The sequence below is a fragment of the Amblyomma mixtum genome, chromosome 7 (genome assembly GCF_055824585.1).
Source record: "Amblyomma mixtum isolate Tamu chromosome 7, ASM5582458v1, whole genome shotgun sequence".
NCBI lineage: Eukaryota > Metazoa > Arthropoda > Arachnida > Ixodida > Ixodidae > Amblyomma > Amblyomma mixtum.
Window position 1 is genome coordinate 111,445,014 of NC_143018.1, and position 27,523 is coordinate 111,472,536.

The 27,523-nt window shown below is 46.1% G+C and overlaps 1 protein-coding gene across 1 annotated transcript; it reads right to left on the reverse strand.

Moving 5' to 3' along the window:
• Positions 1 to 3,211: 3,211 nt before the first annotated feature.
• On the reverse strand, positions 3,212 to 27,523 carry LOC149337222 (uncharacterized). The gene is made up of 5 exons (XM_089554355.1): positions 27,416 to 27,523; positions 19,637 to 19,770; positions 14,517 to 14,634; positions 6,535 to 6,816; positions 3,212 to 3,403 (listed from the first exon to the last, which is right to left on the reverse strand). Exons 1-5 carry the CDS (start codon positions 27,521 to 27,523, stop codon positions 3,212 to 3,214), a joined length of 834 nt encoding a protein of 277 aa, XP_089410481.1.

The window sequence follows — 27,523 nt, forward strand, 5'->3', positions numbered from 1 at the left end:
GCAGGAAAGTGCTGCGGGGCTGTATTTGGGTGGGTTCATTTTTGTTGTGGGATGTGTTCTAGAGACACGCGTTAGACTCATGTGGCGCTGCACGTGACAACCGACAAAGTGTCGGTAATGCGCTTTCTCCGTATGATGAAATCTTTCTGTGTATTGCACAAAAGAGTAAATGTGTGGAATTTTGAACTTCATGATTCTACTTTCTATGCATTGCCATCGAGATGAGTGTCCGCAATTTGAATTTCATGCATTTATTTTCATGTACTTTTGTCTCGAGTGTATGTTGTTTTTTATTTCATCTACATATCGACGTCACCTCTTTATGCGTTCGTGTTTCAGTTTCATGTATAGTATATGTTGTATCGTGAGTATAGTTCTCAGCTCAAGTTCAGTGGATTGGTTTCAGCCTTGTCTTTATAGATTTGCCCTTTGTAAGTGGTTTGCACTATTATGAGGCTAAAAGTTATATAGATATGTCCTCGTCAAGTAATGGTTCTTCAAAGTTACCACTCGACCAATAAGCCTCGTTTCGTTCCCTATGGTTTCCCCTACTACAGAGAGTTCCCACTACACCGTCATGCGCGACTGCAGTATGTGAAAATAAACAAAGCAAGGAAAAAAGTGGAGGGGGCACTTAATCTCCATCTTAAAGACATGACGTGATTGTGTTAGCCAGTTAATGCCCGTATATGCGAAATTGGTCGTTCTCATCTTCACATTCATAGCTACCTGGGGGTCCTCATACCTCTCCTTCCGCAATGGTGCCGTGGCTAAGTTATGTGCCACTGCCCTCTGAAGGCAGGCGCTACCGACGGTGAGGCTTGCGTGACACAAGTTGCACTTCCCGAGCAACCTTTAGGGGTGAATCGTCAACAACCACCTGCCACAGTGGTCAGCATGCTCAAAATTCAGTGGGCAGGTTGTCATGACGTCGCAAGGTCACGTGATCTATATGGCCCACCTAGGTAGCTTCTCCGGCGGGTGGCCCCCTCAGCCGCCCTATTTTACGCTTTAACACTGTCGCGCTAATATGTGTTTTACAACGCATAACGCTTCTTTATTGACAGAACATTGTTCGGAAGCAAAAGCTTCACTACGCTAGCTGTGGAGAATCTCACCTGGTCGGGCGCAAGACATCTGCGCATGAACCGTTTCAATGGCAACCAGTTGAGCCGAGCCACACGTGTTCGCCGCGCGCCATCGCCGACGCTGCGCCGGTCCCCTCCTCGTCGCCGCGCGTGACGTCATCAATCAGCTGTGCACCTCACATAACCTCACTATGCATGCGCCGTATTCTGAGCGCAGCTGCACTCGCTTGTCAGATGCTTAATAGGTGAAGAGGCGGATTGGAAGCATACTTACACAGAAAGGCATCAGTAAAGGCTACGAAAAGCTACGTCGACGGATCCCGAAGTCGTATCATGGTGCAAGGCCGACGGACGGCGCGAGAAGGAAGCGAGGAAGTCCAGACGTGCGGCTGACATGCCCGAAGAACGGCTCGGCAAGCGAGGACGACAAGAAGAGGACAAGCGACGACAACGAGCCGCGAACGAAGCCGCCGCCTCCACGTCTTCTGAACAACAGCCGACGGAAACCGAGTCAGAGAGACGGACTAACCACGTAATTCGCCTCAGTGAGTTTGGGACTGCAACGAGGCAGTTTCACGAGAAATTCAAGGACAACCCGTTCCGCTGCGTGTGTGGCGTGTGGGAAGCTTTCGCGTACACACTAGGTTTGATCAAGCTCCATCTGCAATTTTTGGGCATGAAGATCTGGATAAAGACCTAATTTGGAGAAAAGCTGAGGGACCAAAGCTGCTGCCGAGCTGTCTTTCTTCGTTGTACTCAAGATTGGAGGTTCGCGGCCCCAAGCATGACATTTGGCGAGTACCGTCAGTTGTCGCTTTTGTAGGGGAGCCGAGCGGTCAGTCGTATTACACTTATGATTTTTTATTATATTCAGCATAAGTCCCAAATGAACACGAGTACTGAAGGAGAGTGAAGGAGAGTACCACCGGAGATAACTTCATAGGAGTAAGAGGGGAATAAAAGCTTCTGTCCAAACTAGGTCAGCCACAGCTCCTTAATCCTGAAGCCCTCTCATCCCTATCTCGAGCATGGCCATCTGTATTAGTCGAAGCACGTCGGCAGGCTATGCAGACAGAGGAGTGGCCTGCCAGAATGAGGGGATGGAAGTGTGTATGAGAGGAGTGCCAAAGGGGTGTGTTAAAAGGCAGAAATAAACGTACAGTTGGTATGCCGATGCGAGTGGTGCAGTGTATGGGCGAAGTGAAGGTGTTTAAAGGAGTGTGTCTGGAGTTGCCGCAGGTACGTGTTTTGAATGTAAAATGCTGGCGGGTATGAGGCGCGGGAACGGCGTCAGTGGGCGACAATGGTATTGTAGCGGAAAGATTCAACGACGGTGCATGTTGAGGAGTTGGGGAGGCCATCCGTCGGCTACTGGAAGCTCAGTTTTCAGGCGCACGCATAAGTGCGCTCATTTCCCCCAGAAATAACTCGACGAACGACTTTGGCACGAAACATTGCGATAAATTGATATAGACATCCAGTAGTCACCATAATCAGCCCGATTACGTCTACTGCACAAGAAAGTCTTCGCAAATTAACGCTCTCCCGTGCATCAATCATACAATTGCGCATTTGAAACTACGTTTTCCTGCACCTTGAATCAACTCTGTTACCCGAGCAGCGCTGGCCTTAATACCGAACTGTAGAAGCGCCTAGAGTAAACATTCAAATAGCCAGAGCACGGCCGAATTTAATGTGTGCAAGGTTTCTTGTTAGGCATACACGGCCAACACATTTTATTACACGTCAGAAAGCCACGAGTGCTTTCCACTTATAACGTTACCTTGAGAAATCCTGCGAACTGCTTTGAAAAGCTCTACAAGCAGAATTCTGTCTCGAAGTCTTTTTCGAAGATCTTAGTGATTTAATGATGCAGATATCACCAGTGCAGCGATATGGGGGTCGATGAATGACATGCTAAGCATCTTTAAACATCATGGTCTCAGAAGGTGTCATTCGAATACTAAATTTCGCAGCTATCTCCCCCTGGTTACGGGCCTTACATGAGAGAGAACGAAGTTCATCGGCAACGTTGTTCATTTATTTAAATATGTTTCAAATATTCATACCGTCGCATAAGCCACTACTTACATCATGTCATCACACCAGAGCGTCTACTGTTCTCAACGTTTAAATTTCCGGTTTCTGTTTTCTTTCAAAACCGCCTGGGCGGCCACTAGCCGCGGGAAGTTGTGAGGGATGGCATCCTGCACTTTGCAGATGCTCTTGTTGTAGACTTCGTAGGCGAGGTCGAAGAGGGCCCAGCCCACCCGCCTGAACACCTTGTCGTCCAGGGGGATGACGAAACGGCGTATCTGCAGCCGGAAGAAGAAAAGCAGGTGCTTTAGCAGAGAGCCATGTAATGTCTTTCGTTCACTAACAAGGTCACGCAGACTGCGTGTTCGCACAAAGGTTCCCATTTTTGTTTCACGAAGGCCTCTAAGATCTGGCGCGCACGCTTGTTGCGACCTTTCTTTCTACTTTTGGTTTGGTTTGGTTTATTGGAGTTTAACGTCCCGTAGCAAATCAGGCTATGAGGGACGCCGTAGTGAAGGGCTCCGGAAATTTCGACCACGTGGCGTTCTTTAGCGTGCACTGACATCGCACAGTACACGGGCCTCTAGAATTTCGCCTTCATCGAAATTCGGCCACCGCGGCCGGGATCGAACTCGCATCTTTCGGGTCAGCAGCCGAGCGCCGTGGTGGGTCAGTGGTTATTGCGCGTGGCTGCTGAGTGAGAGTACTCGGGTTCGAACACGGCCATGGCTGCCATGCTTCGGTGGAGGTGAAACGCTCAGGCGCCCACGTGCTGTGCGTTGTAAGTGCACGTTTGAGAGCCCCGGTTGTTTTAAATGAATCCGCAGCCCTCCACAACGACACCTTTTTCTCTATGAATTATTTTTACGGCTGCTGCAATGGTTCACTCGATTACTCGGGTGGTTAATATTCCCGCAGTCATTAATGTGCTCTATAAGCCTCGTGCTGACACATCTCCCTGATTTCCCATTGTATTGTTTCTCGCATGATATTGGTATCTTATAAATGATACTTCTCTCTGGCATGGTATGAACCTTTTCCTATGGGCAATGTCACATACAGTGCGCTTGCCACGCTTCACTTTCGCATTCACCTTGGCGCAGATACTCCATAAATAAAACTTTCGCTTGGTATTTGTTTGCCACTTTCTTCAATCAGTGCGATACCTTAAGTATATGCGGTATGACAATCAATCCTTTTCTATTCCCTGGCTTTTTCGACTTCTTTCCTTTCCTCGTCAAGGATTTTAGAAATTTTTCAGCCACTGACGTGCTCATGTTGACTGGGTACCCACTATCGATCAGCCGACTGATCTGCATGCTGATGCGCCCTGTCATTTTGTGATCGCAGGATTTTTTAAGGCTCTGCATCATGCCCCAGTGGGCAGCACTCCTTTTGACAAGCTTAGACTGGTTAGGATGATATCTGATGATACTTTTTTCTCACTTTTTGTATGCTACGCCAGTGAAAAGTAATGCTACCCACTCGTGCATAATCCAGAGCCTTACAAAGTCTTGCGATCCCAAAATGGCAAAGGGCATCAGCATGCAAATCAGTGGGATGATCGAACCCAAAAGACGCGGGTTAGATCCCGACCGCATCGGCCGAATTTCGATGAAGCCGAAATTCTAGAGGCCCGTGTACTGTGCGATGTCAGTGCACGTTAAAAAACCCAAGGTGGTCGAAATTTCCGGAGCCCTTCACTATGGCTTCCCTCATAGCCTGAGTTGATTTGGGACGTTAAGGCCCAATAAAAAGAAAAAGAAAAGAAACGTCGGCTGATCGATAGCGGGTTCGCAGGTAACATGATCACATCAGTGGCTGAAAAGCTGCTAAAATCCTTGATGAGGAAAGGAAAGAAGTCGAAGGAGCCGGGGAATAGAAAAGCACTGATTGTCATGCCGTATATACTTAATGTATTGCACGGATTGAAGAAAGTGACAACAAACACCAAGTGAAAGTTGTATTTATGGCACCAAAAAAGCTGGTAAGCCTCTGCAACAAGGTGAATGCGAAAAGAAAGCGTGACAAGGGTAAGGAAGGTGACATAGGGAAAGGTTCATACGATGCCTGAGGGACATTATTTATAATATACCAAAATAATGCGAGAAACGATAGATTGGGCAATCGGGGAGGTGTGTCAACACGAGGCTTCTAGAGCCCAATAATGACTGCACAAAAATCAACCACCCGGGAAATCCAGCTGCCATTGCAGCAGGTGTAAAAAGAATTGCGAGCCACTATTCCACAGGAGCACAGTTGTAGGCAAGCATTAAGAAAGGACTGAAAGAGACATAGTTCAAGCGTTTTTAATCGAAAACGCGGAAAATGGAACGTGTGTAAGCACTCCATCTATTGGACTTACAAAAAAAAACGAAATTTATATGATACGGGCAGATGCTGGGTCGTGGTGATGGTCACGTGTATGAATGACGGCAAAGTTGTCTATCCTAGACTGACGTTGCGTATATAAACGCATATTCCGTAAGGAATATACAGTTGTTAGTTAGCGCTTGTGTCGCGTGTGTATGTGTGCGTGTCTTTTTGTGTCGCTTATAGCGCATACCTTTGGATAAAGAACTAGAGCCCAGAAGCCAATCAAGATCATGGGAACTTTTTTCTCGGCAGTCTTCTGCTTTTTTTGTGGTGAAATAAAGATTTGATATTTTTTCCTCCGTCCACGCTAGTACTTGTGACATTGATGGTAATATCGAGATCATTGTGTACTGCATGATCGCCGGAAAAGTGGACGGCGGGGGGGTCTAGCTTCAAAGATTTGCGCCATTAAGTGTTGTAACCGCAGTTTCCTTTTAGAAACGACCTCTGTAGGCGAATACCCATGTTTTATTTCTTGGCCTTGTCTAGCTTAGTATGCTCTGGTTTCAGTGCAAGTTATATCAACGTCAGTAAAAGGCATCATTAAATCTATATATGCCATCTTGAATTTGTCTTCAGTATTTCTTTGAATCCTTAATAAACCTTGTTCCTTATTAAGGAGCTCCCGTCCACTATTTCTAATTCGAGTTAAATGAAGCGTGGAGCTACATTCCCGTTCTTTGTCAGCACGGAAGGCTTCTGGGTCGTAGCCACTATCAAGTCGGCTTTGTGACGGGGGGCGATGTGTTTTTGACATCCTCTGGCGACGGGCTGCCCAGGATGTATTAGTAGTAGTAGTAGTATGTTTATTTGGCCATAATATGTACAATATACCCTCGAGGTGAGGCTAAAGGAGGTAGACCAAGCATGCCTCCTGAAAAGGCCTACACCCCGACTAACACATCATGGAAGCGGTGGCCAATGGACAAAAGATCAAAAACAATGAGCAAGCATGATGTGAGAAACTTATCCCCCTCCTCACCTGACCAAGAGGTGGAAATGCGTGCGCAGTGTGTGTTGAAACTTCGCTCACCTTCTGCTCAACCGTCGCCGCCGTCTCGAAGGTGAACAGCGTGGTGTCGTTGAAGCCCACCGCGGTGACGCTATCACTGTGCTCCTGCTCGCCGGGCAGCTTGTTGAGACAGTAGGCGGTGAAGAATTGCGCTTGGCGCCTCACGCAGGGCTCGCCGAACTTCACGGGGCTTGTTACTTTTTTCTTCATCTCGTATGTCATCAGAGCCAGCGTTGAAGAGAGCGCCACTTCAAGCTGCTTTTCGCCCTTCAGGCCGAACTCCAGGAACTTGAATATATGCTCCTGCACGCAGCATTGACGCGTGCATCAAGCTGCCTCGTAAAGGCTTAACACATGCCAATGCTTTTTCAGGCAAGGTGAAAAATAAAAAGCTCCACGTTTTCGCAGCACTTACCCTCCCGAGTCTCGCAAAGCATTGTGGATCAATTTTTTCTTTGGCTTTCACAATAAGCCCATAGGACTACGATGATGAAAAGTGTTAGCTATTTTTTCAGTGGCGCTGATTGTTTGAACTTAACTCGGTATTTTTTCACCTATTATGTGCATGCACACTTTAAGTTCAGTGCTCAGCTCATTTAATTCATTAGTAATTTTAATATAAAATCGGAGTTATGCGCAGAAAGTGCATAAAAATAATATCAGTATTTACCATCTGGCGGGTGCAAAATAACTTATGCATAAAAAGCGCGCCACTGATTGCCCCATTAGGGAGATTTTTAGCGGAAATTTCAGCGATGTAATTTCATGCATGTTGCATGGATGGCCCCAAGTGTATTGAAGTACTCGCGTAATACCTTTGGTCTAATATGTCGGACAAATCCTCCATAGCGGGGTCTCGAAGAGTAGTACGGTGAAACACGTAAAATTTAAAATTATTACTGCGTTACACAAGCCAGTGTAATGCTAGATTCCTGACCTTACAACTTCAAAAAAGAAAAGACAGCCTCCATTTAGCCATGTCGAAGGGACGTTACTCAGTGGTCAAGGGGTAGCGCGCTCTGCTCGCAACCCAAGGGGCAGGGCTTCGAGTCCGAGCTCGACAATTTTTCCTTTCAGCGCGATTACTTTAAATCAAAGGCACAGCACAGTACTGGTGGAAGGATGTCACGACCCTGTAAAACCTGCCATGTAGACCAGTCGATTATTGCCGTGGGAAAATTTCATGAATCCTGTTTAGTTCCCACGATGTCAAGAACGTTCCAATCGCGTCAAACTGTTCAACCGAAGGGCTCGCCGAGCGCACCAAGATGACCTCTTGCACCAGTTTTCGGCAGTTGCGGCGTTGAAACATCGTTTACCTAAAACATTTTTCCCTGTGCGTAACTAATCTTTCCGACAATACAGATGAATAATGTACTATCCTCTGCCCATTTTCATGGCCTCTATAAAGGGAACTGGCTGCTTTTTGTCATCTCTCAGAGTTTCGTGCCCATCCTAGATAGTTTCGCCAGTGCAAAGAGTGCAACATCCAGACAAACTTAACTAGCCACCTTCTGTGAAAGTTGTGGTTCAACGGATCACCACGAATGTTTGTTTGTCCCCAAGGCTGGCAACGTCCTATTCAGAGTTTCTTTTTTTTTCGTCTATTGAGTAATGTGCTCCCCGTTGAGGACGAGTTCTTTAGTTTGTAACTATTAGCCAAAAGGCGTGCACTGCACGAGAGTTGCGTGATGGTTGGTTCTATCAATTCGGAATTGGCCTCACTACAATGAAGGAGGGCTTCTTAGCCCCGAGCTCATAGCGCCAGAATCTCTGGCTCTGCTTAAGACGGCGGGTGAAAGAAAAATAAGGATTGGGTCGATTAATTGTCGGGAAAATAATGCTCGAAAACCACATATCAGGGGCACAGGTGTATTAGAGATTGGTACATGTGTATTGCATTTGGCTGCACCCGAAAATAGGTGCAGCCAAAATTAGTCGCTTTTTGTTTCTAAAGCTCAGATTCAGTGGTGGATGATCCGTTAAGGTTCCAGAAAGTTAAACAAATTTTTAAATGATAACCCCGAGAGGCTTTAATTCTTTGTCATCGTTCAGATGTTTAGGATTTGTTTAAATCTGTGCCTAAAGGGGCTCTCAGGACAAATGGAAGTTGTACTAGAAGTATAGAGCGTTGTAATCACAAAAGCCGCGCGCAATGAAAATGGAGATTTTAGTAGCCAGAAAACCAAATGAAAAAATGCAGGTTTCGCCACCACCGGCCAATTTCCCAAGTAAAATGCGTGCGTCTACACGTATTTTCTGGTGCGGATCCCGAAGGTTACACTCCACCGCAACGCACCTCAAAGCACTGGCCACCCGTCCTTTCCGGCAAGGACGTCATCAGACTGAATCAACCGGCAGGAAGATATGTAAATCAAATTTTTATGGGTTTAAATCCGTTTTTGGCTGCCGGACAAATGTCAGCATGGCCTGAAAGACCTAGAGAACCAATTTTTGCTCAGAAAAAAATTACATGGATTTGTCCCCAGCGCATGTTTATTGAGCGCTACTTCTACGGCGAGTAGGAGACGCCATGGGTCATTACAACTGCTGGCTTCAAAAACCTGACCACGTTGCTAAGGGCTTGCAGTAAGACGAACTTGCGCTCATCTTGTTGTATCTCTTGCTGAGAACAGCTAAAATCTAGCTGCTAAGGTCAACATTATGAAAAATAAAAATAAATTTTTTTATAGGCAACTAAAGATCTCGCCAGCGCGCGCATCCTCACTATGTGTGATTTGCAACGCAGGTTCTGCCAGCTTTTTAGGCTTGCAGTGCTTTGGGGTCCTACCGCGGCTTGTATAATTTGCGAGGGGCCTAGGTAGTTCTAAGGGGCGTTTTCATGCTTGGCTAGCGCATAGTGAACCTGGACACTCGGTGATGTGCACGCAACTGGGCTAGTTGGAACATCTCGGTAGCGCTTTGCTCAGAACTACGGAAGGACGATTGCAGATAAGGAAAATGCGCCTTTAAGCGGGCTCCTTAATTGTACCCCTCCGTTTCCATTTTACCCGCTAAACTCGGAAGGGACCCGAACACTGTTCCATGCAGCCTTCATTTAAGTTGTTTTAAAATAACTCCTATATAAAAAAAAAAGAATTGTTCATTGAAAACACTTTCTGAACTTTCTCAATACAGAGGCGAGACAATTAAGTTAGTTTACTGTGCGAAGACGCAGCTATGGGGCTACCGACCGCACATACTTATGTCGGTAAACTTCGACAACAGAACTCTCTAAAAGATATTTTCGGTAAGTAGATTCTGACTACAATGCCGATGGCTGTTCTCAACACAGGCAGAAGTTTAAACCTACCTTTAATTAGTCATGATCTGATTTGAATTATTGTAAATTGCTCTAGACACCACCCACAAAACAAACAATACAAAATTCAGGTTTTCAATGCGTTTCGCTCCAAGCATTCCGTCTCAGACAGGCCGCCAAAGAGCACTTTAGCACGAATTTTGGCACAAAAAAACTTCACACCACTTGAGACAAGGAACAATTTTTGTACCACTAATACGCACTAAATCCGAAATACAGGCTTTGAATTTTCTAATACCTACCATTTTAAACAGTCACCTGAGTATCCTAAAGAAGCTGGAAATATATCACTCTATCAGGAGTTTAAAAAAAAGGTATGAAAAATTATTTTTTGCAACACTTTTCTAGATGATATCTTCATATTTATGAAGTTTTATTTCCCTTAGAAGGGTTTTACAAAGGCTTTCGTTTTGTTTGTTCGGAATTACTTGTTAGATCACAACATTCTGTGATGCTGTTTATTTTGTTTTTCTCTCCTATTTTTGAATTAAATTGCAACTTACAGTGCTGTTGTTCTCTTACTTTCTTTATTTACGTTTTTCCGGAGAGTTCATGAATGCAATGGTTGTTGAGGCCTTTGTCAGGCAAGAAATATTTCCTTTTGCCACAGCACCGGAGACTGCAATGCACTGTAGCGCAGCAAAAGGCGAGGACACAAGGGACGACAGATTTACACCATTAACGCTAAATTCCAACAAATTTTATTCTCCTGAAGCATCACATTTATACACCAGAAAACAGGAATCACATGAATCACATGTGCCAGCAGTATCAATTCCTTAGAAAAGCGAGCTTTTTCTCAGAGAGGAGCTCGCTTTTCTAAGGAATTGATGCTGTTGGCACATGTGGTTCGTGTGATTTCAGTTCTGGCGTATAAATGTGATGCTTCAGGAGGATAAAATTTGTTGGAAGTAAGCGTTCGTGGGGTTCGTCTCTAGTCTCTTGTATCCTCGTCTTTTGTTGCGATACAGTGTATTGGAACTATGTACCAACAAGCCGAGAAAGCCACGCTCCTGAGACTGCCGCATGTCTCAAAGAACTAATAAAATTCAAATAATAAAAGAAGAATATTCGCGAATTATTTGCTAGAATCATAACCAGAGCTGAGTCGAACATTGGTTGGCATTTTTCATTGGATGTTCTAAGTCCCACGAAGATTTTTAACAGGTACAATGTATTTAAAATCCACACCAAACTTCTCTGCCAAAACAACCACTGGCATCAGATTGTTGCACATTTTCAGATTACTTACAAACAAAGGTGTGGTTTGGTTTAGTTTGGTTTGGTTTATGGGGTTTAACGTCCTAAAGCGACTGAGGCTATGAGAGACGCTGTAGTGAAGGGCTCCGGAAATTTCGACCACCTGGGGTTCTTTAACGTGCACTGACATCGCACAGTACACGGGCCTCTAGAATTTCTCCTCCAAAGAAATTCCAGCCGCCGCGGCCGGGATCGAACCCGCGTCTTTCGGGTCAGCAGCCGAGCACCATAACCGCTGAGCCACCGCGGCGGCACAAAGGTGTAAAATGTTGTTTGGCAGTATGCTGTATTTTAACATGACATGGATTCCTACAGGACTCAGTTTTCACATCAGGGGGTGGAAGGCCGCGCCCCGTTCACGGCTTCGTTGGGTTTGTTTTTAATTACATTAGCTTGAGTTCACTGTACCCCTCCGGGCTACGAGGAGTTTTATCGAGGCTTCCTGCAGACGTGTCCCCCGTAAGCATCCCGAAAAGTTCCGCCACAACTAAGTCGTTATTGTCTTAAGACCCCCTGGCATTCTGTCTGCGAGTACCCCGCCTGCAGCAAGCAAGCAGCGCGCTTGACGTCTGACGAAAGGCGGCTGTTGACAATCGTCTCTGCCTGAACGAACCGCCTGAACTACGAAAGAAGAGCCCCCACCGGCTCATGGTTGCGTCCTCCATCGCATGTGTATGGTCGGATACAACTCAAGAAGCAAGCGGCAGATGCCTCTTAAAGGAGGCTCTCAAGCCATTAGCGCCACTGTAAGGGATCGTTAGTGTACGCGGGGCCATCGGAACGCGGCTGGGAGCGCTCAAAGCGAAGCGTCTCCTTCCTTGGAGCGCGGCCGCTCGCGAACGCGCCGGGAACTACGGGTGTTCCCCGCCCCGCGGTACCGTTTCGCGCACGTGCTGGCTCGAAAGTGTATTTGTCCTTGTTTTTTCACTTTTATTGTGCAATGGAAAGGGCGTTTTGCCCTACGGAAGCTGGAGGGCTGGCCATGCTCTCGGTAAACCAATCATGTGAGGAGTGTAACATGATTGGTTGCTACGAAATGTGGGCCGGGCCTTTAGGTCTTTAAAACCGGACCCCGGAGCCGGAAGCGGGGGTTCTGCGCTAAGGTAAGATGCTACGCATCTTCGGCAACGCCGAGTAGGGGCCTCCCCTAGTATTAGCCAGTTCCGCCTTTTGGTTGTTTGTCTGTTTGCCGTTGTATCTAACTTGTATATTCTGTAAATATTGGTATATAAATCTTCAGTTATTCCTTTTTTTTATCCCTGCGTGTCAACACATCTTGAGACCGTCTCTGACGGGGCACCCCTGGTGCAAAGATCAAGCTTCAGTCTTGAGAGTTAAACCAACCGTCTCTGGCGGGGCACCTCTGGTGCAAGGGGAGAAAAGAACCTGTGAAATTTACTGCCACATTTACTTCCATGACGCAGCGGTGAATCTAAGGCAGCCTTTGTTAATCCCCATTCATCTGCCCCCCCCCCCCCCCCCCCCTCCGGCATCTGGCATATCCAAGGGGGATTGTTCAAGGGCGAGACGTGGAGCATCATTGAAGGGGGAGAATATGTCAACCCCCGTTGGCTGGGGGCTCTTTTGAGGGGGCATTTGCCGCATCTTTCTTGCGTTGTATGACTGCAATAGGTCAACGTCTCTGGCTCCAGTAAATCTCACGGCTGCAAACTCAATGACAACCATGGAACACTCGGAGAAAGGAAATGTACGTATGCCTTCAATATCTAGGGCGTCAGTCTGGTTGGGGAGCAGTGGATGCATTTGAAAAGTAACGTCAGCCTGCAGCAGAAAGGGAGAAAGCCTAGAACCCGCATGTGGAGGGGGTTGCGAATATGTTGTTGATTCTCTGTTTTCAGCATGATCCTAGCCTCGGGACTGCGCCCACCCCATAGAGGCTGTTATAATTTCACGGGTTCGATTGAATCCTTGGACGCATCTCAAAGAATGACCGCTCAAGTTTCTTTATTTCCGAAGGCATTAAAAACGCAAGAAAATCATTGAACAGCAGTCTAGGCACAGGCTGATTGCTTATCACGTTTTCGACAGGGCCTAGGCTTCAACTCGCTTCGCTTCGTTTAGGGGGATGCGTTGCACACTTCGCTGCTTTCGTAGTTCAGTGTTTCATTCGGGCACAGAGGATTGTCAAAAGCCACCTTTCGTTACGCGTCACGCGCTTTTTGTTTGCTGCAGGCGGGGTACTCGCCGAAACAATGCCAGGGAGTCTTAAGACAATAACGACTTAAGTATGGCGGCACTTTTCTGCATGGCTATGAGGGACGCCGTAGTGGAGCGCTCCGGAAATTTCGACCACCTGTGGTTCTTTAACGTGTACTGACATCGCACAGTACACGGGCCTCTAGAATTTCACCTCCATCGAAATGAGACCTTCGTGGCCGGGTTGAAAGCACGTCTTTCGGGTCAGCAGCGAGCACTATAACCGCTGAGTCATGGTGGCGGCCGCAGGCTTCAGCTGTGAATCAATCGATGACTGAGGCTCTATAAACGTCTTTTTCTGACGAAGTTAAAATTTTCTGCCAACGGTGCAGTTTTTATTTGTTTGTGAAATTTCACTTGTGTAACAAACACTTCGGCTTTGTATATTGTTGCTCATACATTTCTTTACCATCTACAGGATGACTTCCCACTTCGTCACAGCTGAATCACCACGACTGGAGAGATATCCGAGCCCCTCCGAAAAAAGGTCTTAAGAATTTGCTGTGGGTTTCATGTATTTTTTTTTTGGTGGTGTACATACAGTGACATTTATCAAAGTGCTTTTTTTATGTTTGCTTCTCTACATCTAAGATATTACAGACTTCGCCATTACGTTTAACAATTACCGGCACAGCCGATTCGTCTAGTTTTTTTAAATACTTTGTCTTGAATAATTACTGGTGGTAACATAATTCGGGTCGTTGACCGGCATATGAGTGTTTCTTGGCTCCACTGAAGCCGTTAATAATCTTTTACTTGAACCCTACCAAGGTATTCCTGTTTCTGAAAAATAAACTTAAATTGAAGTCTTTAAATTGTACTGGCTGCGTGGTTTTAGCAACTTTTAGCAACTACACTATTTCGCGAGTTCTATACCATTCGGTTAATCAAACCCCTAATTTAGCAAAGCGATGAGCATATCTGGCGCCTCCTATACGGGCCAGCACCTCCTCCTATGAGCCAGCAGCTTGAAAAACAAGTTACGGGCACATTTGCGGAGAAAACAAAATTTATGGGCATACAAATTAAAGTGGAGTGCTGCTTCCGTTCTGTCCCGTTTAAGAACCAATAAAGAATTCCAGATAGAAAAGACAAGGAATCCAGCATTGGCAGGAAATTGTTTAAAGAGCAAAAGTACTAAGAGTGAGCGGTTGGAGAGGCCTTACTGTTACTAGTACAACAAGAAGGTTGGAGCCCAGCTTACCAGGGCAGGTTTCGTCGGGTCCTTGTAGGACGTGGCCGACCAAGAGCTGACCGGCAGTGAAGTGCACGAATTGTTGAAGTCCGCCACGTTGTGGGTCACCAGTATTAGAAGGGTTATCCTGGACGCAAACAACACAACGAAGAGTTGGCTGACGTCTAGCCCTGGTCAACGCAGCGCGCATGGATGCCGCGCACGAAGCGGGCTTCTGGAAACTTTTGAAGACAATACACACTCTTCCAAAGTACACGTGAGAGTGAGGCGGAAGCGGGCATGATTCCTCCGGCACCAAAGGCTTCAAAGCCCCATTGACGCGCAACATTTTCTCTTGGAGAGTAATATACCGAGTGTTTCACCGAACACTTTCAAAAATTTTCAAGAATAGGCTTTTTGGGGTAAAAATACGGCTTTCGCAGCATATGTTGGCGGAAACCAGAATACTGGGGACTCGTTTAAAGTAGTATGCTAATTAACTCATTTTTAATAATTAGCTTTTTAACTAATAGAGTTAGGCGACTAGTTGCAATTAGAGATTTCTAGCCGGTCGTTAGTAAAAGCCATATCAGTTCTAGATCTTCGAAAACACGATTACCCTCGTTTCTGCTGCTCGAAAAATCTGGCTGCATCGGGCAATAATACATGCGCTTTCGAAAGCATGCAGGCAAAGCAACCCCTCCAGTGAGCGTAACCAGTCGAAAAAGCCAAATTTTGTCTAGACACAGCGCCACGGGTAACCGCGTTTTCGAAATTCTAAAAACTGATGTGGCTATTACTAACCACTGGCTACAAATCGCTGATTGTATCTAGGCGTCTAATTCTGCTAGTTAAAAATTTAATTATTAAAAATCAGTTAACCAGATCACTACATAAAACGATTCACCGGTTTTCTAGTGTCCGCAAACACTGGTAATACTAAGCCTCAAAAACCATATATTTACAACAAAAAGCCTACATTTAAAATTTTTGAAAGTGTTCGCTGTAACACCCGATACACCAATGTTTTTGCTCCTATGGCAGTTCCGGCAGCCGGCCGGTGACGCCTGGCGCGCTACACTGCAGGATAGATTTCCGCGACACACTATAGTCTGGCCATCGGACGCCCCAGTCCCTAAATCATTGGTTGCGGGACTGGGCCCTCCGATGCCAAGACTATAGCGTGTCGCTGAGGACTTAAGGCATCCGGCGTTTGAGGCCCCAAACCATTGGTGAACGTTTCTGACGATAGCAAAAATGTTAAATGCCAAGTTATGCAAGGCTGCTAAGGGGCGAACTACGGGTATATCAATTGTTATAGTTCAAATTTACGGTACATCAAAAAATTGCACTCATAAACAATTTCCCTTTGCAAAATGCACTATTACTCAATTTCTATGCATGTGGGGCGCGCATGCGCATGAACAGGAGCAGCACATTCTCACATATCTCTAATGCGGTTACCTGCGGAATGCAACGCAGCACCTCCACTTCCAACTTGTCTGCCTTCAATTCAAACTCCTTGCAATTCGGACAAATTGTGTAGGTCTCCTAAGAGTTTCAATTATTGAGATTTTGCCAGCAATACAGCTTACCTGGACTGCGATAGTGGGCTTCACCGAAAGGGGTGCCGTCTTTGCTTAAAGTAACTAGGCAGCAGGGTCTGCGTCTCATTCGTATAAAGGAGCCATTAATGCATCGTGAGTGATCAGAAGGTATTGAAAGGTAAGGAACAGGGCTCTGCTTACCTTATACAAAATTAGAGCTTTTGTGGTGCCATAAGTGTTTCACCACACGACAGAGAAACAAAACATGTTGCCTGGTTACCTTCGTCAACGACTGCACGATTTAACAGCGCGGTTTGGACAAGATACGAGCACACACAAGTGTTGTTTTGTGTGCTCTGTGTCTCGCCGCCTTTTACTGTGCTGTCAAATCTGGAACATGTCCTACAAGCAATAGGCGATAAAGGGAAAATACAAGTCATTTTTGCTTAAAATTGCTATTTTAAAGACAAGAAAGCCAAGTATTGGAACAAAAGCAATGTAATTATAACTGGTGGCACCACCATCTCACCTCGTTCGATCTGTATATAGAGATAGCCCTCGCAGAAGGCTACTGAGCCCAGCAATGCAGCAGTTCAGGCAGCCGGTGCTTGCACTATCACGATGAAAAGAAATGCGAACACAGCGGAGCCTAGGAGCTCCGCGGTTGGCGTTTATTTTAAACAGGCTTTAACTTCGGTGGTAGCCAAGTCATGCTAGAGTTGTTCGTGATGATTTCTAGGATATTCTAACGTCTGTTTCTTACAAAAGCGCCATCAAAACAATTTCGAACAGCTGAACGCGTAGCCGCCGCACTGCTCGCGTTTCTTTCAATCGTAATAGCACATTGAATGAGGAAGGCACTCAACACACTTTAACAACCATCTGAATAACGATTCGAAAACTGTTGTTCAATACGCCAAACCTCGCGCCTGGATGAGGAGGGGAAGTAGACGCAGTGGTGAATTGTGCGTGGTGTCATGGTGACAGGGTATGCAGGGTGCTTAAAGGGCTTTCCGCACGAAGAAATGCTGTTGAAAAGCTACAGGGCTCTTTCCTTCTTTAAAAAATAGACACACTAAGAAAAGAGGCTTTCTTGAAAATATCAGGTGAAGAATGCCTGGACCAGTAAAGTATATGTGCATCGTTCACAAAAAGCTACGAAAAATTCTAGTATTTTAATCATAAAAGCGATGATAGTTTCAAAACGCACATAATATACGCACTGTAGAGGCAGCTACTCTTAAAACAATCGATTCGAAAAGTTTTGATTTTTCTGTCCATATGGACGTAGTGGTCTAACAATTATTGTTATTAGCTAATGCCGCGTTATTCCTGCTCGTAAGAAATGCAGAGCGCAAGCATATTCGTATTTACCAAGACAGGGTCAGCCCTATTCTTCACATGTATTTTAGGGCATGCTTCTTAAAACATCCCAAAAGACATGGACGCAGGTAGGAGGGACACACACTTCTGTCTGCGTCCGTGTCTTTTGCGCTGTATTAAGTAGTATGGACCACCAACTAGTCCGCACGTCTACCCTTGTAAACTTTAGGGTATGTTTCGGTGCACTTCTCTCAACAACCAATCAAGATAGCGCCAACCTGTTTATGTCATTTTTATCGTTGCTTTATTCTCTTTTCACTGAACAAGCCAATTTAACACGCTTAAAACACCAGTATTTTGTCTTTTTTTTTTCGTGAGGGCTAGATTTAAGTCCGCTTTTGGCCTTATTTCTATTGATGAAATAAAAACAGATCATTCTACCTGCCTAATTTTGGTTCAGTATATTTACACATGCTCATATAAAGCAAGGTATAGAACTGGCCTTCTGCATCGCATTGTTATTAAGACCATGGTAAAGTCGGAAGAAAAAGTTATTTTCAAATAAAGGCGTTGCAAGTAAATGTAACTATTACCAATTTCTCGTTTTTCCAACTTTCACACGAATTTATTCCATAGGCACGACCTTGACTCATTATTCATCGCATGTTATATTTTTCTACCAGTTGTTAAGTTTCCTAAGATTCTTTTTCTTTTTTTTTTTTGCTTACTATGCTGCTCAGCCAGCAAAGGAAACTTGTCTCCAGTCAACTCTCAGCCGATGGATGGTGCTATTGCTTGAGGTGAGCCAAAACCTGCTATTTTAGATGAGTTGAATCTTATGCAAGCATTTCCTTTGCACATCGTTGGTGCCTCTGTTACTAAAAGTGGCTTTTTTTGGAGCATGCTCCCAGATGACGCGAATGATGGACTAAAATGCTAGCATAGTGCATAATAGCTACGAGGTTATTCCTAAACATGTTTTTTACTCCAACTGAAATAAGTGCAGCGAACCACGACGGCCGCGCCTGATATCGCCTGGGCATATCACTGACGAAGCGCCTACGGAGATGAAGCGCCGATGAAAGACGAAGTGCCGCTGCGCTGCACGAGATCGCTTGGGTTGGACTGGCCGTCTTCTGCGCTGCCCGCCGTTCTGCTCGCCGTTTTGTGTCGCCCACCGTGAACACCACGCCTTGTACCATTTGTGCAGAAACCCCCTTTCACAAGATACATTCAGTTTCACCCATGGAATCATGTTTCATATGGCTGGTAAGACATTGCCTCCACAAAAAATTTGTCCTGGTCATTCACTTCCATATTTTCAAAGCTATTGTTTAAAGAGAAATATGCAACGCAGGAAGAAGTACCGAACCAGAAAATATGCAGAAAAGAATGCAGTATTAGAAATTAAAGGAAAGTAAAAATTGAAATGTTTTGGATTTTTTGCTTACACTGTCTTCTTAAATTTCTCGATCAAAATATTACTGCCAGCAGGCTTTGTGCTTATAATAAACTCTTGACACATCTCCAACCAAAAAAAAATATTTTTAGTTGGTTTGGTGAAGAGTTAGTTAGATGTCATCAAACTCCGCCAGACAGGCAAATCTGTCAACATGTATAACTTTCACATTTTGTTCTTAACCAGTTCCAGTGGGCTGAAATCATGTGTAAAGGCGCGGACAGACTAATGTAGACACCGACTCCGCGTTCAAACTCTTCTGACGCCTTTGCGTAGCAGAAATATCAGTGTTTGTTGCCTCGACTTGGAACAGCAAAAGTGAATATTAATTGCACATTCACCAAAACTCATTACTTTTCGCTTGGTAACGGGTCAGAAGACGGACCGCCGAAGCGTGACCTATATTCTTTTGCCCACGAGTGTACATACGTACACAGGATGGTGTTTCACCCTTGCGCATGAGCACCTTCTGTGTTCTCCCTTTTCAACTTTAAATTCGAAAGCCGTCAAACTACCCAACACTGGCCAGAATTCCAATGCAGCCTAAAATAGCGAGGATTGAAATCAAGAATGTTTTCAGAACAGTATGCGATCGAATGTAGGCACATCGTGACTATGGATGAGCACATACTAGAGCTAGTTAATATGACTCACTGTTGACGCCCTAAGCGTTTCGAGCTGCATTGTTTGCGGCTATGATAACTAGTTACCTGTCCTGTGAAATCCAGCAATTGAGCTTTCTGCTAACAGTCATTTTCTTGAGCTTGCACAGTTTAAGTCCCTGATTTCAAAAGAACACTCTATAGCTAGCAGGCACCTACCTCATGTCTTTGACAACCCGAAAGAAGTCGATTGGCCGATTTTGATCAGAGGCGAGGTCGTACCCGCTGTCCATCAATCTGAGGCCCAGGAAGAGGTGCGGACTTTGAAGTGTGCTCACGTACGTCGCCAAGTTCTGCGTAGGGCCAAAGCGGAGAGTATCACCCCTGGCACAAGGGCACTTCATCCGCTTTAATTCATTGCACTTCGAACTCAATGCAGATGGGCGGTTGTCACGAGGTCACTTTCAAGCACATTCGATCTAGATCCTGCTTGGCTCCATCAGGATTCCCTAAGCGCGCTCGAGGTTTTCAAGCACAATCTCAAGCGATCGTTGGCACCCTAGCCCTTTCTTACCTACAGACCTAAAAGCAGGTTAACAAAATACAAGCAGAAATGTTAACACATATGGTTAAAAGGCAAAGCAAACCAATTTTAGTTCACTATGCCTGCCTATACAAAAGCATCTCTTGGAAAAAATGCTTGGAAAAGGGCCTTTCGCCAACCTCATTCCTCCCTCAATGGAAAGTGTAATGGAAAGTGTATCCGCTAGGGATCGAAATCTGACTTATGCGGTAAAGCTTACTCTAGACCTTTTTTGTTTAATCAAGGTGAGGTCAATGACACATTTCCCAAGCATTTCACCCCAAAGAAGCCGAGTGCCAGGTCAGGGGAAAGCTATGACCGACAGTTGCCCGATTACACAGGGGATCGAAAGTGTTTATTTATTTATTTATTATTTATACAAAATACCCTTAAAGGCCCTCGAGAGGGTATTACCTGGGGGGGGGGGGTTACAGGCAATTTATCAAGGAGGCAAGACATTGGGCTGCCTCCAGTTATTGCTCTTAGCCGCGTCGTCTCCGTTTCATACCCGCTCTCTTGTTCGAATGAAACTATCCGCCCTTGCATGGTCATAATGAAGTAACATTCGGAGAAAGCGCTACTTTCGCTTTCACGTATTGCGGTAGCCCACCTTGGTGCGCAGTGTCTTTCGCCGCTTTTGCCGTTTTGCCGGCGTCGTTTTGCGACGCTGTAGATATGTGTTCCTATGTTCCTTACAGGCTGCACTTGGCAAAATATACTGGTACACATACATCAGGTTCATCGTTGTCCTTTGTTAATCGCAGGGCTAGAAGGTTCGTTTCACTATATGATGTGAAGGCACAAAATTTTAGTTCAGTGAAGTTTGTATAAATACGGAGCTGCTGCCAAAATACAACCGAATAAAATCAAATCGAGCATACACTTTGAAGAGTATGCTTGTGTTCTTTTTTTCTGCTACAAACTGTTACACATGGTGCCACTGAAAAAGAACTTACTCTGTGCCGTGCATCATATTTCATTACTTTTTTATGCTGTGTGTTTTGGATTGCGCTGTGTATTTCATGAGGATTTCTAATCAACTACCCTACCTTAACGGAATGTAAAGTAGTGCTATTAAACTTAAGGTTTCTGAAATTTTTTATTGCATGGCTATGCTGGAAACTTTCCATATCCAGCTTGCTGTCAGGAGGCCTATTTTTCAATGGCCGTCTGCAAGACTTTGTATCTGAGAGCATAACGTTTTTTGAGTATACAGCTGTCAAATGTGCTCCTGAGGTTGTAAAATATAGTTCCTTGCTAGAATGAATTTAGAGCTTCATGCATGAGATCCCTGAGCAAGGTTTTTGATGTCGGGTTGTTCGCAAGCTACGCTGGCATAAAAGTGGCCCACATACTAGCCATACCCTAATCGCGCTCTCTGGTGGATAGCACAAACTTATATATATATAGATATATATATATATATATATTTCCTTTAACGAAGCGTTTACTTCGGTGTATATATATATACATGTATATATGCGCTTCGTTAAAGGTAAAAGAAAAGCAAGACTTTTTTAAGACTACTTTAAAGACTACTTTGTAAGCAGTGAAGCACGTCATGCTCAGACAAGTACGGTCGCTGAGCCATCGCTGGGAAAAATAATGACAGCAACCTTGGAGGGCGCCGTCACTGGAAATCGACGCGCTGAAGCCCCTCCATGACGGACACTGGCTGATAGGGACTTGAGGACATCGAAAGCAGCTTCCAAACTTCGGCACCGGTTTTTAATTCACGGACCTGTGCTCATCCATGGTCACAGCATTAGCACGTTGCTGGACACCGGATACGATTTTTCAGTTTTAAGCGGAACACTGGCAGCGTTTCGTAAAAACGACACCATGGTTGGGCACGCAGATCCTCGCGGCTGGCAGACATTGTATCACGCCGCTTGGCCAGTGTAAAGCTAGTATCCAGATCAGCAGCTGTACGTTCGTTGTCACCTGCGTGGTTCTCCGTGACTGTCCTCGTGAGCTGGTTCTCCATGTTGACGTCCACCTTTAGAATGGGGACATTATGGACCTCTGGTAGCTCACAGTTACATTTCCTACAAACAAAGCCGAAGATACTCCTGACAGTCGCCAACGCAGCTCCGCCATTCGAGTTTCCTCTGAGAGCCCGTCACGCTCTGAACCCGTCACGCGCAGGTGTTTAGTTTTTTAGTGTCTACTGTGGTGTGCTCCGTGACAGGACAGCAATCACCGAGGGAAGGCTTTCCCTCATGCTGACGCACAGCATTTGATCGGCACGAAACCTCGTCCACCTACGTAACGATGGGTCCCAACTCCTGGTCACAAATTTTATGAACAGACCTCGGCAGCTCTCCCGCACTAGCGCCGTCGTGTTCGCCGACCAGATTGCAGATGTTTCTGAATGTTTTACGTGCGAAGCCGTGGGATCTGAGAACATCTCTCTCGATCGCAGTGATATCAGTTAAGGGCTATTAAATGTTCAACACCGCGATCTACGTACCTTACTCCGTCAATACACAACCTGTTTCACGCCTTTTTTTAATGTTCAACAAACGGACACTAAAAACACCGCGTCATCACGTCCGATGTATCCCTCGCCATTTGAAAACAGCCGTACCGTATTTCACCTAAAGGATATCGGGCCATACAAACGCAAGTGATCGAGATGCTTAATTAGGGCATTATTCAACCTTCTCAGAGGTCATGCTCGTCGCCTGTGTTCGGGCTTAAAGGAAGAATAGGACTGCGGTTTTGTGCATATCACAGGAAACTGAACACCACAACTACAATAACGACATTTACCTACTGCCCCGCTTCGGCGAGTCCATCGAAAGACTTCGCCGCGCTGAATATTTTTCCTTGCTTTATTGAAGGAGCGGGTACTGGCAATTGACGCTGATGAACTGCCATCATCACACCCGATTTTCTATATGAATTTAAGCTGTTGCCCTTCGGTCTCTATTGAGCGTCGGCGATGTCCCAGCGAATGCTGGATACTATTCTCGACGGCCTCAAGAAGTAACCCGGTTTAGTTTATTCGGATGACATGGTCGTGTGTTATGAGACCTTCGACTAACATCTTGAACGCCTGCGGACTGCGCTATATATTCTGTGGTCGGCCAGCTTAAGTCTATAATCTGAAAAATGCCACTTCGGTTACGAAAAACTCGTTTTTCGGCCAAGTTTTGAGTGCCGACGGTGTCCGACCCGATCCCGAAAAAACTGCCACTGTGGCCGAATTTCTCTTTCTTAATGCAAAGAAAACGCTCAAACGCTTCCGTGGTCCGTGTACCTACTCCCGTCGCTTTATCGCCGACTTCTCTCAGATTGCCGATGCCATGAACCGTTTAACGCTTGACTATGTACTGTTCTTCTGTACTTCCGAAAAAGGGGAGGCTCTCACAGAGCTGTGCCCACGCGTGCACACAAACCCTCTTCTTGCTCACTTTGATGCGGATGCTACCACCGAGATCCGCACTAACGCTAGCAACATTCGCCTCGGTGCTCTCCTAGACCAACACCAAGAAGGCGTGGAACGACTGATCCCGTATGCCAGTCACGTTCTGTCTCGCGCCGAAGTCTACTACTCCACCTCGAAAAAGGAGTGTCTCGTTGTTGTGTGTGCAACGATGAAATTTCGCCCTTACCTCTACGGCCGTCATTTTAAAGTCGTTACAGACAGCCATCCCTTTTCCTGGCTGGCCAATCTCTGGGACCCACTGGGACGCCTAGCAAGGTGGCCCCTCCAACTCCAAGAATTTGATTCCGCATTTGCGTATAAATCTCAATAAAAGCAAGAAGCTGCCCACACGCTCTCGCCCGCACCCGTCGTGTAGCTGATGACGGCACGGAGCATGACAGTCGTTTATATGAAGGGATCAGCGATTACGACGTAATGGCAAGGCAGTGAGTTGATGTGGACCTACGATATTTGGCTGACAATCTGGAACCTCGCGCTGCTAATGTACCCCGACAGCTTTCCCGGAACCTTTCCTCCTTTTGCATGTGCAACGGTATCATGTAGAAGAAAAACTCGAACAACGGTGATCGAGCCTACCTCCTCGCCATGTCGTCAGACCTGCGCGCCGACATTATTTTTGCCTGTTACGACGAGCCCACACCTGGCCACTTGGGATTTACACGCACCGCTTACACGCACCCTCGCTCAAGTTTTCGCCAGGACTAAAATTGGGCATAACTTACTGCCACCATCTGCCGCTACGTCCGAGGTTGCCGTGAGCAGTGAGTGAAAGCGCCGTAACTCACTTCCGCAAAAGCCCGCGGGTTTGCTCCAACTACTTGCACCGCCTTGCATAGAGTTTGACTAAGCCGGTATGAGTCTTTGGGATCATTATCGCTACTTTCCAATACGCTATGCGAAAACCAAGGTGGTGGCGAGCGTTACATTGTTTGAAATCGCGCAGTTCTTCATGCAGAGCATTGTGTTATGAAACGGCGTCCAATCCGACGTATTCAAGTTGAGACACATGAGCCATCGAAAGACAACTGCCTAAAACATGTAGTGAAGTGGGCTCACCGAGCGATTCAACAAAACCATAGCGGATATGCCCGTAATCTACGTAGACATTCAGCATAAGGCTTGGCACGACATCCTCCAATATGTGACTTCCACGTACAACACGGGCGTACAAGAAAGAACTCACTTTATGCCGTTTCGTCCCGTTTATGGACCTGACGTGCATAGAATTTTGGATGCCATGTTTCCATGCTCTAGAGGCGATCGGCCACTCATGGCGCACGCCGAGAAATTTTCCCAAAACATGGAGGAAGCCACTATCTCACCTTCATGCACATCAGGCGACAACGTGGGACAGATGCACGCCGCCGCAACCAACGACACCGTCCCGTCGAGCACCAACCCGATGGCCAAGTGTGGGTGTGGAACCCTGTCCTTCGCCCAGGCTTGCCGGAGAAAATTATATGCCTCTACTTTGGCCGCTCCAAAGTGTTCTGCCGCATCACGGATGTGACTTGTGAAGTTTTGCCCGATTGTACAGGGCAGGGTACAGGCCGTCGACCCCAGCCAGAAGTGGGACGCGTACCCCTATGAAGCCCTATTTCTCCCAGCGAGGGCAGCGCTTCCGCACTTTCTTCTTTCTAGCACGGAGCCCGTTTACCACCGGTCATTTTTCCCCTTCGCTTGTAACTTCGTAGCGTCCTAATGGTTTTCAGTTTACAGGTCCGTTCACTAGGAAATCCGGTGTCAGCTTTGGCCTTGTCGGCGTCGTCGTTTTGAGCGAAAAATCACGAGCAAGGCTCTTGTAGGTGGTCAACCAGAGTGCTGCTTAGGGGGCAGGTTGGCTACCCAGGTAGCTTGACCTTGCAGTATTATGACAACCTGCCCATCAGATAGTGAGTTAACTGCATTCCATGGCAGGTAGCCCTGAAATAATGATTGGTCGCTCGTGAAGAGCAACCTGGCGCGCCTAGGCCCACCGCTGGGAGCACCTGTCGTCGCAGGGCAACGGCGCGTTGCGGAACCTCTGCACCACTATGCCAGAAGCAATAAGAAGATACCCAGGGATCTATGAATGTAAAATAGAAACGACGTTGGGGATATATCGGAATTAACACTTTTCGTTATTGCGTCATATTCTTACGGCGTAGCTTTAGTGTCCCCTCGACTTTTTTTGACTAATTATTGGAAAAAATGGTTTGCAAATAGTCTTGTTGCAATCGACGAGGAAGAAGATGAGTACATTCGAAATCTTCTTTAATATAGTCAACAGCAGGAGCAAGGCTTTGAATGTAATCAGCCAACCTCCCATGGAGTACGGCTGCTTGTCCTGACGGCCACCACACCGCCAATAATGATTAATAATCAAAATAATCAAATAATGATTAATAACTAAAATGCGTAGACCCGACTGTAATATCAGACATAGGCAGACCTACGTCCATTGTCGGCTGGGGGTAGTCTACAAGATCCCCTTGTCCTGCGGTAGATTCTACATCGGGCAAACGGGCAGATGCCTCAACGTACGCCTAAAAGAGCACGCGAAGAAAGTCAGAGGTGGTGTCGACGGGCATTTGGCTTTGCATTGTAAGACATGTGACTGTGACCCTCCTTGCCGTCCAATTTCTGAAGATACTGTGATCTTGTATCATCACCGCGACCAACTTACCAGGGAGATTGTTGAAGCTTCGAACATCGTGCGCTTTGGACCGGATTGTGTCAGCGAACCTTTCGTTAATTTGTCGAAAAAAGAGCTTGCATATCTGGCACGATAAGCAGATGGCTGTCGAGGGGGTGTGTGTCTTGTTGATGTCATCTTCGATCATGTTCTTTGTTGCCTATCTGGACATGTGTATATATGCTCCCGATTTTGCAATAAACCGTCTGTTGAAAGTTAGCGCTTGTCTGTGTCTCCTCGCTTGTCCCGTCTTCTCTTGTGCGCTATTTATTTCCCTTAAGTATGTCATACCAACATGCCCAAGCCTCGTCTCTTCTGGAATAATGATTGGCCGCGAAAGGTTGCTCGGGAAGAGCAATCCGGGTCGCACAAGGCCCCATCGCTGGGAGCACCTGCAATCGCAGTGCAGTGGCTTATCGCTTAACCTCTGCACCACGGTGCCAGGAGTGGTATGAGGACTCCCAGCGATCTACGAATGTAAAGTTGAGAATTACCAATTCCGCCAATGTAGGCATCAACCCATGTCGCGATGGCATCATACCCTTTCTGTTGCACTTAAGTGCCCCCTCTAGGTTTTTTTTTTTGTATAGTAATCATCACCATGGGTTTATTGCGAAAACAGTTAAAGGCCAGTTTCTCGGTTCTGCTGTGTTGTAACACGAAGTAGAAGCGAGGAAGAAAGGAAGGATGAAAAGATAGCGACGTTTTCATGGCGGCTTCTGGACGCATAGGCTGGAACTAAATTTTCCGCCCTTGTCCTCGGCGCAGTCCGAGTGGTGGCGCCACTACTTGAACCAAAAAATATTTTTGAGTAGATAAAATGGAAACTAAATCAATAAGAAAATATTAACTACTGCAAACCATTACTACAGAATGTCATCTTACACAGCCGTCGAATTTCTTTTAAAGTCAGCGAATCCTTTTAAAGCGCGCTCTTTTATACCCAAGTACTGTTTATTACCCGTGTCAGCAGCATCCCGGACCTGCAAGTATATGCACCACCACACGAGGGCGTCTCGGATATTTCAGGCCTCGGATGCCGATGCAAACACAGTCACTCTCTCTGAGGCCCTAGGGCTTTAGACATTAACAATGGCCATTTGAATGATACATTTGATGCATTGATACTTTGATACAGTGACACTTGGATACATTGTGTCTGATAACTTAGCCTCTTGGACGCACGAAATTTCGTGTGCACAAAAAATAGTCAAAAATTTTTATTTGCGTTAAGTAGTTTTTGTGTAGACTTGCCGTAGTAATTAGAAAAAGTACGTGGTAACTTACCTGAAAAAAGGTGGTTAGCTTGGGCTCATGACTGTAGTCGGCGACTTTCCGCTCGGTCCCCATTACCCCCACCACGGAGATGCTGTCCTTGGGAATGCCCCACTCCAT